Raw genomic sequence first — 13,327 nt, 5'->3', positions numbered from 1 at the left:
GGAACATTTTGCATTAGCTGTTACAACATTAAATTTTTTACTTTTTTTAAAAAAAAAAAATCTTAACATTTTCCCCATAAAGCAGAGTAGTAAGGTGGGAAAACCTAGAAAAAAAGCAGAGGTCCTCATTATGTAAAATTGTATGCAACAGGAAAAGTTTAACATTATCCAGCTTTGCATGCAAATTAGTTTTGCTTCTGCACATGAAAGGATTTAAAGGCTTCGCTTTCAGGAAACCTCTGAGGCATTTGTGCTAAACAACCTATGCAAAATGGTCTATATACATGTGTTTGAGTGTAATGTGCAGCTCCAGACATTTACCTGCACACTAAAATGTATGTTTGTTTCTGGTTTTGGACTTCTGTTCTATGACTATATTTGTCAGCCACTAAGAGACCATTGAGTTTACCCTTTACAAAAGTCATGATCCTGTAAGAATTTTGTAGTTAGAAATATAGCTGTTCTCACAAACGGTAGACCTTTTGTAGGACATACACAAGTTAGAGGCCTGAAACAACTCTGAAGCCTGTTATAGAAACTTTCTACTGGTAAGAGCTCATTATCTCATTATCTTACATAGGCACATGACAACCCATGTCATTATGACCAGTGGAGAAAACTGCTAATTTATGTACCCTACCATCTGCAGTACATCTAGGTCTGGAAAAGTTTAGTAACCTTTGAACCTGGATGGTGGTGCTATGCTAAACTGAGGAGGACACTTGATCATGCAAATACACCCGCTTTCATGAAGAACTAATGAGCCATTCCATCTCAGTGTTGCCTTATACATCCCTGTAGACACCGCAATAGGTTCAGGATTTCTAGGAAGTGTGGGAGTACTGCATACTGCACAGATGGGTAGTATGTGTGCCTCGTTAAGAAAAGACTTTGAGAAGTCAGGCTGACTGCATATGCATGGTATGTAGGTTTGCAGAGGCTTATTCTTTCCAACCCTTTAAGACAGTTTGGATTCTCTGGATATGTCCTTGGCAATTCTGTTTTATGTGCACTGTAAGCCTTAAGTTCTTCTACTGTATCCAGCTTCTGTTGTGTGGGAGACATGCCAACAACTGTGCCGTCAGTCCTCCAGTGGGAGAGCCACAGGCTTCAACATCCTGAACAAATGCAAATGATTACAAATTTTCCAGCCAAAATTTCTAGGTAGAAAAAGGAAATTAATGTAGGGGAGCTCATACCAACGTGTCTGACCTGATGAAGGAACAAAAGTGGCCAGTGGGAAATCAGCTTACATGCACCCGGTGTTAAGATGCAGAAATTAGTGACAATACTGTCAGGGAGAGGGAACTAGAGCCTCTGAGTTTTATTTGTGCCAATCTCAGGGGTGAATTTAGAAGTAGTGCACAGCATACTGATGTGTCCCAGTTACCCTTATAAGCACACTTAAAAACATGAGTAGTAAATGCATTTTGTAGTAAATGAGGCATTTAATTCACTTGGTGGTCTATTCAAAAAATGGGTAACTCATGTTTAGCTCTTCATAAAAATAATTAGTAATAATTTATGAGACAGTTATAGATTATTTATATAGTCATAGTATAAATTATTCATGTTTTTCCAAGAACTGTGAAAGCAAAGTAGGACTACTGCAAAGTGTGGTAGATTTTTTTTAAATAGAGCACAGACATGATGCAGTTTTTCCTTGTTTCCATTTCCAAATCCATTAATTTCTTCTAGTTTATTGTTTTAACTTGCATATTCATGCACTATCATCGTGTCAAGGGAAAAATTGGATTATTTTTCTGTGTAGCATTCTGAAGACCTACAAGTTGCCACTACTATGCATCAGGACAAATGTTCCAGTATGTACATATCTTACTGGTATCACAATTGCGTATAGTCTCTCACAGCCTCTGTTGCTGACCACAAAGGCAGTAACGCAGTAATGAAGCTTTAGGTTGACTGTATAAATCTTTCATGCAATATTGCAGTCTACTTTACAGTATTGTACCAAAAATACCCACAATATCTGACCATGTGAGATACATAGCAACCTAGTCTGCTCTGCAAAAATCCATGCTTATTGACATGCTCCAAATACAAGTTACTGTTTTAGAAATAAAGATATTGATGAGCCTCAGAGAACTGATATTAACTCTCAGATATTTGGTACTGTTTTTTCTCCTTTTTGGATGAATCATTATATAAAATGAAAAATAAGTACACTTTTGGATATATTCTGTTAATTAAGTCATCAAAGTATCTGTCTTTTTGCATTTATAGCAGGAATGCTAACACTTCAGTATGTGATTTGGAGACTTTATTAAATGAGGTATACTTAAGATCAAAGTTTGTGTGAGAGATTTCACACATACGTGCTCTTGACAATGAACTGAATATTTAGTTTGAAAATCTGAGAAAAACATCTCCTCTCTGGCTTACTGAATATTTTCAATAACACAGAATATTCTGAGAATGGTATTAAGTATAAAGACCTTTTATTTTAGGATCAGGCATTTACCATCTTCAAACATAAGTGTAGATAGTCAAGACAGAAACCTCACAGTGATAACAAAATAGTCAGCATTCCTAGCTGTTCTCAAGTCTGCAGATATACTGCTAGATGAGAAGGTTTCTCCATCTTCCCAAAGTAAAAAGATTTGCAGGAACTATATTACATCCTAGAAATGCTGGGGGGAAAAATATAAATTGACCAATTTAAAAATAAGTCCTCTGTGTAACTATCAGATGACCGTAAGAAAACAGTTTTTCAGGTATTTAAAATAATTCACTTGAACTCAAAAGAGGATGAATCTTTCTCTACAAAATACATAAAAAAAGCTAAGCAACATATCATTTACTCCCTTCTAAGAAACAGGAAAATATCTAGATCTGTGAAAATTAATTGATCTTTTTCTATGTTTGGAAAACAACACCAGTGATGGAGGGGTCTTTCCTGATGATAATAATAATGCATTGTCCTATACTGAGAAGGGTTCTCTACAAAGGACAACATTTCAGGAGAATGCATTACAGCTACTCTCCTTCCAGTTAATAAAATGTGAAACACAGAATTTCCAAGGTTGTATACTTTTAGAATACTTAGTGAAAACAGCAGTATTGTTGAAGACAGCCCAGTAAGATCAGTGCTGTCCTTAGTTTTGCCCAGACTAGGAGAATTCTGTGGTAAGTTCCACAAAAAAAATATTAAGGGAAAACTTCTTGCTTGCTGGTTTATTAGACTGTCCATTAGTGGCACAAAGTTTGCACCTTCTCAGTGTGTGCTAGGAGATTGCAACCCTGGTACTGTAGTCTAGTTTTGTGTGAGCATGATTTTATCTCGGCATTGCCTCATTTCTGACAATCTCAACTAAAGTAAGAAACTGTTTTTATAATGATGCTGTCCTTAGCCATGTAAAGAATGTATTATGTGCCCATATCTCCTAATGAAAGAATTTCGCTGTGTGTATTCTGGGATCATACCTGCCTTCCTCATGGTCTTGCGACACCAAAGATTCAGTTCTCCTGTGATCAGCTGGATCACACCTTTCTCTTTTCTAGCATTTACGTACACCTAATCTGTTCCCAGTTTGCAGAAGAAATTATTAATCACCAGGTAAATGACTTTGCATCTTGCACTGTGAACTTTTTTCATTTCTATTACTCAATCCTTTATGTCATCTGGACCCAGTTTGACTCATTACTGAGAATCTTAATGTTATCTCATTAGCCAATGTCAGTACCAGTTCTTCTTCTTGTTTTGAAATCATTAATAATAGTGAGAAAATCAGTGTAAGTTCTTCAAGAAACTCCATTAGTACTACAGTTCCACGTACAACTCTACCCATTAGTTAATTACATATTTTCAAATCCATGCACTTATATTAAGCTTTGATAATATTTTCATATATGGCATTATAGCAAATACTTTACAAAAGACCAGCCTTGGTAAAAAAATCATTGGGGGTTTCTTTTGTCCATAGTTATATAAAATAGGCCCCACCAGTCAGTTTCCAGAGGAAAACACTACGCTATCGAAGATGAGTGCTGATGTAAGATTTCAGCAAGTCATGGGCCTCCTCAGTCAGAATTCATGTTAGATCTGGTATGTGATCAGTCTTTTGAGCAAGGAGGACTGAAACAAGAATAGTGATGGCTAATCCTTATTCAGCTACGAAGAACTCATATCTTAAAAAAACTTCCAACAGAACTGAAAATGCCACAAGTATTGGCTATATGGTGCGGTATAATGAAAAGCTACACAAGAAGAAGCAAGTACTAGTAGAAAGTTAAAACTTGGTATCATTACATTAGCCAGACCACTAGAAATTAAATAATAAAATGTTTCCTTCTAATTCTATGTTAAAATTTTAACTGAAGAGAGTCCCTCATCAGTCACCATGTGGATATGTTGGGAAGTATCATAAAGAAAAATATTCTGCGCCAATAATTTCATTTTTATATACTTTCTGACTGCAATTGTCTTAGAAAATAAAAAAATATTCTTATATTAGATGTAACTAAGAACAACATTTCTTTTGCCAAGCAAAGGAAACCTGGGACAGACTTATGATGTGAGATTCTCTTCTGCATGTTCAGCTGCAGCCAGATATATCATATTACATGCGCTGATATGGGAATTCAATCGTATTTATAAGATCCTCAAAAAAAAAATGGGGGTATTTACTAGAATGTGCTTTTAAGGGATGCAGTTTTAAGCATAATTAAAATGAATGTGCGTAAACAACACAGATTTGCCAAACAAAATTCATCCTTAGCTTAAATCCCTTAAAGTTACTGATTGCATGTGGGACAGGTTAACCCATCAGACTTACAATTCACTCTTCTTAAGCAAACTTCTTAATTTTCCTTTCTCATTTAACTACAATCCCTCAAACTGCTTTTCCACTAGGACCTTTGAAAAGAACCATCAAAATAACTTAATGATTAGGTAGAACAGCAGTGCAGGGGAGTCCTTAATATCAATAAAAGTATTTACCATTATTAGCCCTGTGAAAGTCTGTCAGTTAATCACCTTGTTATATTCTACCCTTCATTCTTTCATTAGCCTGGATTTTATAACTGATTATAGTTTTCTTAACATGCGCAAACACCTTGCACTTTCCTTAAGTTTTATGTAATGAAGAGCCACAAATGGCGAGTAGGTACACCCATTACAAAGCATGCTGAGAGTCCCTCCAGGAAACCTGATGTTTGCTTGTAAAGTGGTTCAGAAGGTGCTTACAATATTTTGCTGTTGCATGTAAGAACTGGGTGTTTTCCTTTTGTACAGTTCATTTCATTTCTAGACAGTAATTCATATCCATAAAAATGTTTGTGACTATCAAAACTCATTTCAGTTGTGAACGTTTCTAGAGGGTCTAACCAGATTTAGTATTCCAGACTCACAGGCTTACCTTTGCTTTTTTGGATTGAACTCTCTCCAAATGGAAACCTGAGGCATTCACATTAAAACCTGTTGTTGTTTGGCAACTTTCTTGGGAAAAACTAGTTTAAAAGGGAAAAGTCTTTCTATTGACAAAAAAAAAGCTAATAAAAATATTCAGCTAGTTCTGCTGCCTGAGTCCTTTTGAGTATACTGGTCAAGAACTGAGAACCATAAAATCTTTTGCAGTCTTGTTAGCACCAGCCTAGTGTCAGATTGCCTTTGTCTAAATCCACAAGACTTTCCCAGCAAAGTCTGTCTGCAACTTTTGCAGGGGGTTCCCATCTAAATACATGGCAAATACTGAAAATGAAAGCCTCTTTCCTCCTTTTCAGCACGAGTTCATCTCTCTCTGGAGCAATGTTCCCAATGTGGGGTTCTGCAAATCAAGGAATATGTTTCAAATTTGGGGAGAATTCAGAGAAAAACTGAAAGACAGGCTAGAACTGGAAAACAAGTATTGCATTGATTTGTGGCAGAATGTGCTTAATTTATCAAAAAGAATATTATAGGGCTATCCAGCAGGTATTTAAGCTGCAACCTTCAAATGCATCTAAGAGGGCAACAAAAATATCATAGAGGGGATTTTAAAATGGCAAGCAAAGTTATTAGAAGCCCCAGTGATTGGAAACTGACACCATGCAAAATCTAGATTATAAGCAAGCTACAAAGTCATGACTCTGAACATGCTAGTAAGAATTGTGATAGATTTTCTATGCTTTCAAACCAAGATTTGATTTATTTTTAAAGTTCATGGTCTATCTAGGCCATAAATATTGTATTTAAAATAGAAGATAATTCTAGAAAATCCTTTTTTTTATGCAGTGGAACTGACAAGATGACTACACTGGTTTCTTCCATCCTTAAAATATATGATTTTCCAAATATCATTCTCTCTAACATAACACTGCACAGTCACAATGCAGTAAATTCAGTCTAATGGGTTTTTTTCTGTCTTCTGTTATGTTTTGTTTGTTTTGCTGCTTTTGCATTTTGTTTTCCCTTTTCTTTTTTGTTTGGTTTTGTTTGTTTCTTTCTTTCTTATACTCCAGGAATTGGTCAAGGTGTTCCAGTGGTGGCCCTCATTGTGGAAGGAGGTCCTAATGTTATTTCCATTGTTCTGGAGTACCTGCGAGACACTCCTCCTGTTCCTGTTGTGATATGTGATGGCAGTGGCCGGGCATCTGACATCCTTGCCTTTGGTCACAAATACTCTGAGGACGGAGGGTGAGTAATTTCCTCATGTGTGTTCTTTCTCTGTCCACAGGTTCAGTTTGAAGGTAACATAGAGCCCAGGTAATTATTAGCAATATAGTGTATAACATGGCGTACTGCTCTCTTCAGGTTTTATTTAGCCCTAAATGTTGGTATAAGCTAGTTTGTATTTGCCTTATCTGTTGTGCATAGTTCTGCACACCTATGTATCTTCACACATGACTTCTTGTGCACTGATCTGTGTTTGCAACATCCCACATTTCTTTGGAGAATCTAGGTGAGGCAAGGATAGTATTTAGCTTTTTATTTTTATCGAAGATTCAAGTGTGTTTTTGTTCAATCAGGCTGTAAGCATGCTTTTCCAGTTCCAAAGTAGATGTTATTACTAAATGCCCAAATCTTTAGTGTTCTTTGTTCTTCTCCTCTAGTCCAAAAAATATGGAATAACAGAACAGTTGAGGTTGGAAGGGACCTCTGAACATCATCTAGTCCAACACCTCTGCTCAAGCAGGGCCACCTAGAGCCAGTTGCCCAAGACCACGTCCAGATAGCTTTCGAATATCTCCGAGGATAAAGATTCCATAACCTCTCTGGGCAACCTGTATCAGTGCTCAGTTACTTTTTTTACTGTGTATTCTCTCATGTTCAGAGGGAACCCTATGTGTTTCAGCTTGTGCTCATTGCCTCCAGCCCTGTCATCAGACACCACTGGAAAGAGTCTGGCTCCTTCTTCTCTACACCCTTCCTTCAGGCATTTCTATACATGGATAAGATCCTCTGGGAGCCTTCTCTACTCTGGGTTGAACATTCCCAGCTCCCTCAGCCTTTCCTTACCCATGAGGTGGTCCAGTCCTTCTAACGTCTTAGTGGCCCGTTGCTGGATGCTCTCCAGTATGTTCATTTCTCTCATGTACTGGGGAACACAGAATTGGAATACACAGATGCCCAGGTATGTCTATACCGTTTGTGAGGAGAGAGGAAGGATCACTTGCTTCAGCCTGCTGGAAGCACACCTTCTAATGCAGACCAAAATACCATTAGCCTTTTATTGCAATGGCAAATTGCTAGGTCATGTTCAACTTCACGTCCAGCACGACCCTTAGCATGTATTGGTACATGGAGTTGTTCCTCCCCAGGTGCAGGATGTTGTGCAATTCCTCTTGTTTAACTTCACGAGGTTCCTGTCAGTCCATTTCTCCAGCTTGTCGAGGTCTGTGTGCCAGAGGGCATATAGTTTCCTGGATTAGCTGCTCCATCACCTCCCCAGGGATCCAGGGGAGGCTGACCAGCCTAGAGTTTCCTAAACCCTCCTTTTTGTTCTCCTTGAAGATATGAATGACCATTGCCTTTCTCTAATCCTCAGGCAATTTTTCCAGTTGTCATGATTGTTCGAAGATTCTGGGGTAGCTTTGCAATCGCATCAGCCAGCTCACTCAGTATTCATGACTTCACCCTGTCAGGGCTCATGGACGTTTGTATGTCCAGTTTAAGTATTCCCCTACCAGATCCTCTTCCACCATGGTTATGAATTCTGTCCTGCAGACTGTGCCCTTTGGTCTCTGGGGCCTGGGGTTGAAGAAGGCACTCACTATTTCAGCATCTTCCACTTCTTTTGTCACCAAGTCTCCTTCCCCATTCACTGAGCTTGGAGGAGGCGATATCTGAATATTAACCAGGTGTCCTGGGCCCCTTTTCCCTCAGGGTCGTAGCCCATAGGACTCTTGCAAGCAGATCCCCAGAGGCCAAAGACTGCTATCCTCAAGTCCAGGATTGTGATCTGGCTTTTTGTCCTTTCCGTCCCTTCAGTGTCCTGAACTCCACCATCTCATGGTCGCTGCAGCCAAGGATGTCTTTGACCTTCAAATACCCTTTGAGTCTCTCTTTGTTGGTGAGTTTGAGATCCAGCAGAGTACCTCTCCTCTTTGGCTGCTCTGTCACTTGAGTCAAGAAGCCCTTCTCAATGCATTCCAGGAACACCCACAATTGTTTAGGCAGTGTTGTGTTGTCCCTCCAGCAGATACTGGAGCTCTGTAAGGATGAGGGCCTATCAACATGAGGCTTCTCCTAGTGTCTGTAGAAGTCCTCATCCACTTGCTTTTCCTGGTCTTGCAGCCTATAGCAGGCACCAGCTACAATGGCACTCTTACTTGTATTCTCTTTAGTCCTGACCTATAAGATCTCAGGTGGCTCATCATCCATCCCCAGGCAGAGCTCCATGCAGTTCAACTGTTCTCTCATGAAGTGCATCTCCACCTCCTCAGCTTCCCAGCCTGTCTTTCCTAAGAGCTTATATCCTTCCATTGCTGGTATCAGAACCAGTGCAGCCAGCAAAACTAGGGAAGTGATCGTCCCTCTGTACTTGGTGCTGGTGAGGCTATGCCTTGAGTACTGCAGTTTTGGGCCCCTCACTAGAGTGCTCAAGGTGTAGGAGTGTGTGCAAAGAAGGGCAACAAAGCTGGTGAAGGGTTTGGAGCACAGGTCTTGTTAGGAGCAACTGAGGATACTGGGATTGTTTAGTCTGGAGAAAAGAAGGCTGAGGGGAGACCTTGTTGCTCTTTACAGCTACCTGAAAGAAGGCTGCAGCAAGATGGGTGTTGGTCTTTTCTCCTAAGTAACAACTGATGGAACAAGAGAAAATGGTCTCAAATTGCAGCAGTGGAGGTTTAGGTTGGATAGTAGGAAATGTTACTTCCCCAAAAGGGTTGTCAAGAATTTAAACAGGCTGCTCAGGGAAGCAATTTAACATTCCTAGAGCTATTTAAAAGATATATAGATGTTGTGTGTAGAGACATGGTTACTGGTGAATGTGGTATTGTTAGGTTTACAGTTGCACTGGGTGATCTCAAAGGCCTTTTCCAACCTAAACAATTCTGTGATTCTAATTGCAACACCTCCACTCATAGGCACTATCCTGCCATATCTCTGTGATCCCAGAAAGGCTTGAATCCCTGCAACTCCACACAGATCTAACTCATTATGTTGATTCCGCGCACTGTACACACAGCATACTAATTTCTCAGAAATGGCTTTGGAGATTTCTCAATAATGATGCCCTACAGGTACCTCCTTGCTTACATAAAAATGATGGAGATGAGCCTGCTTAAGCCCTGTTTTGTTAATTTTGTGATCCCTTCCCATCACACCACTTCAGGCTCTTTGCTCATCAGTTCTGTGCGTCACATTTTCACAGGGCTGCTGATGACTCTCTCTCCCTCAGCAGTCCAGCTTTAAGCCCTTCTTACCAGGTTAGCCATTTTGGCAAAGCTAACATTTCCCTGCTTAGTGAGGTGGATCCCATCTCTCTTAAGTGGACACTAATCTGCAAACAGGGCCCCAAAGTCATAGAAACCAAAACCCTGTCACCACCACCAGCTCTGTAGCCAGCTATTTACCTATATTATCAATGTCCTCCTCCCCACAACTTTCCTCTAAGCAGCAAGATTGAGGAGAACACTACCTGTGCCCCCGTGACCTTGACTACTGCTCCCAGAGCTCTGTAGTCACTTTTGATACTCTTGAGGTTTCTCTTTGCATCATCATTGGTGACCATGTGGAAGAACAGCAGGGGGTAGAGGTAGCAGTCAGATAATCAGACAAGATTTGACAGTTGCTCCACAGTATCCCTGTTCTGGGCCCCTGCAGTCAGCAAACCTCTCTAATTGATAGCTCAGGCAGGTCCCCCTGCAGCTGAGGATTGCGTGCTGTAATCATTCACTGCTTCTTTCCTGGTAGTCTTGCACAGGTTAGGCTCAGATGGCGCAGATCCTTTGCTTGAAGTCACATGTGGCTTCTCTTCAACTTTGAAAGTAGTGAACCTGTTTTGTAGTTGTAAGTCATTAGACGGGGCAGGAGCCCTACATTTGATGCCGGGAGTCACCAGGTTTCATCCTTTGCCTTCTTCAGAGGTTTCACTTACCTAAATACTAAGAAGTGTGGACACTGTCTGCATCTCTGTTACAGTCAGAGTCCAGTGTTCTTCAAGGTGTTGCATCTCAGAGAAGATCCCATCTATCTCCTTTTCCTCTTCTCTGATGCTGTACAGCCTGCTCACATCCTTCCATAACTCCTTTGCTTGGTGGCACAGCTCTGCCAAGACAGCAGACCTACAAGAAATAAGGTCATCTCTCCTGGCATCAAAGACACATCCTGCAGCCTGGGACTTGGAGAAGTGCTTTCACCACCCCAAGCTCTATCTGCACCAAAGCCTCTGATCTGGTAGGGGCAGCTACTCCAGCACCTGCAAGAAAAATTACCCTGTATCATGTCACCACCATACCTGAGACTATGTACCCAGGAACAATTTCAGCTGAGGTCCCCTTCCTTGCATGCTCTTGCATGAGCCACTGCATCTGTTGGCTGTACTCTTGTCCTGATTCTCCTATTGGCCTCTCCAGAGCACCAGCAAACAGATGCTTGACCATCCCTAATGGGGGGTCAGTTGTGAATAAGGCTACAGGCACCCTGGGTCAAGGACTGCTTATAATGCTCATTAGAAAATGCTGGAGCTTCCTCAGGCCCACACCTTTGTGGCTGTCCTTACTTGGCAGCATATGCATATTAAGCACTGCTGTGAGTTTTTAAGTTCATTTGAAAGTTTGTTTCCAGGGGGAAAGAACTATGTCTGGAAGTGAAGGAGAACAAAATATAGCTCTCTCCTTGAGTTTTTATCAGTGTGGCGCCAATTCATCCTCTCGGAGATCTTAGAGTGTTGGACAATTGCATATCTGCCCAGCAAGTGTTTTTGCATTAGGTTTCACAGAGTTGTGATGTGTCTACCTTCCCTCCTCATTATTTACCCTTCCTAACTGATTTTGCATAGCAGAAAAAGGAACATTTTTCTTATATTAATCAAGAAATAGTACACCTTCACAATGTCAATGTATGTGCATCCTTGAAGAGACAAGGGATTTCAAACTGCCTTATTTTAAGGCCTGATTATAGGCTTTCTTCATGAAAAGTTGGACATTTCACTCATCTAGGGCAGTCTTAGGGTGTGTATTTTAACTATACGCAGGACTTTGCTGGGATGTAGTGGAATGATGCTGCCATTGAAATACAGAGAGCTATGCCTGCACTGGCTTGCAGGAGGTTTTGCCTGCAACTGTGATCTACTAAGAACAGGTCAGAAGTAACTGTGAAACATATGTAAAGATGTCTTAGGACGTCTATCCATTTTGAGGCCTCAGTATCTCATCTCTGTCACCTAAGTTTCAGGGGGAAGGCAAGAATATCAGATATGCGAAATTAATGCAGGTGGAGTTTTAAGTTTGCCATATTTTTGTATCGGGGCTACATATTGTCTAAACTGTCTTAAACAGGGTATTAATAATGTGGAAGGTGGCTACATCTCACCACCAGCAAATATAATTTCCAGTAGTAAGCTAAATTCCCAACACCTTTAATATCTTAATGACAAACAAGTTATGTCCATGGTTAACCTAAATAAGAAGGCAGCTTGAATGCAACCTTCACCATGTGATGAACTGGAAGAATTATTTGGCTGCTCATCACCATTATGCCTAATTTAAAGGTCAAGTTTCTAGACTCTGAAGCACTTCTCGTTTACTTAAAAGTTGAAAATGTGTTGAACAGTGTTGAGGAGCAAGAATATAAGATCAATCATAAACAGCCAAATTTAGTCCCTACCAAACCCTAAATGAATAGCTAGTTCTTATTAATTCTCCTCCAGATAAAGCTGAAGTATTTTTGACTATATGATCAAGGATGCCTTTTTATTTCATTTTCCTGCATAAAAGCACAAGCTGGAGTAAAACAACTGTAAATTGTAACTATTTGTAAGATCATCCAGCAGTTTTTAATCCTTGGAGATTTTTTAATTAAACGCTGAATTTAAAGTAAGAAAGAAAGAAACACTAGGTTAAAACTATTTCACTTCTTAGACAGATATTTCCTTACAGAATGGCAAATTACTTGGAATATTCAAATGTAGACTCCAAGCTGATTTTGTCGCATATTAACTACTCTATCAGTTCTACTCCTTAAGAAACCTTTTAATAAACATAGTCGGTCGGGGAAAAAACAGTTTTGGACAGCAACAATCTGTGAAGAGCTGCAAGTAAAGCTGATTCCTCATAAAAGCACCCTGAAATTGCCCTTTTGAATAGAACAAAGGAATAATTACATTTATTTTCTGTCTCTTTACATAGCAATGATGTGCAAAATGTGTGGATTTAAAAAGTATGAGAAATTCAGTCAGTCCCATAGAGTTGGGCAATTGTGTCTTATTTTTAATTCCAGTGGAAGAAAATATCAACAGAGCCTCTGGTCATGTTTCTTACATATGTAGTGATTGTCTAAAGTGCAAATCATAATTAAAACAGAAAACCCCCTAAGCTTTTCATAAAGGAGGGCAGAGAATAGTTTTCACATCACACTGATATTTTAAGGATGTATTTCCTTTATCCTGAATAAGAAGAATAATTAAGGAAAAAAAGACTACACAAATGAAAACTCAGAAAAAGATTATGAGCAGTTGATTGGAAAGAATGTTTCACTTAGAGAATTTCAAAGCATTTTGAGAACAGTAAGTTTAAAAAAAATCTGTTAAGAACTTGCATTTTGAAATCAGTTCAGAGCATAATCTTTCAAAATCTCTAGCACATTGTATGACTCCAATGCTAAAAGTCTCTGGAGAAAAAATAGATTAAATAATTTAGGGAGCTGACTGGAATGTCTACTATCTCA

General features: G+C 39.6%; 1 protein-coding gene across 8 annotated transcripts in view; it reads left to right on the top strand.

Moving 5' to 3' along the window:
* Positions 1-13,327, top strand: part of TRPM3 (transient receptor potential cation channel subfamily M member 3) — a 271,182-nt gene that overhangs the window by 164,652 nt on the left and 93,203 nt on the right. For all 8 annotated transcript variants that reach the window (XM_069880809.1, XM_069880805.1, XM_069880807.1 and 5 more), the window contains one exon: positions 6,460-6,634. In XM_069880809.1, coding sequence (XP_069736910.1) covers positions 6,460-6,634 — 175 coding nt within the window. The remainder of the gene's footprint in view (positions 1-6,459; positions 6,635-13,327) is intronic.

The sequence above is a fragment of the Phaenicophaeus curvirostris genome, chromosome Z (genome assembly GCF_032191515.1).
Source record: "Phaenicophaeus curvirostris isolate KB17595 chromosome Z, BPBGC_Pcur_1.0, whole genome shotgun sequence".
In the NCBI taxonomy this organism is placed as follows: Eukaryota; Metazoa; Chordata; class Aves; order Cuculiformes; family Cuculidae; genus Phaenicophaeus; species Phaenicophaeus curvirostris.
The sequence above is the reverse complement of the archived record's forward strand: the minus strand, read 5'-3'. Positions and strand labels throughout refer to the sequence as shown.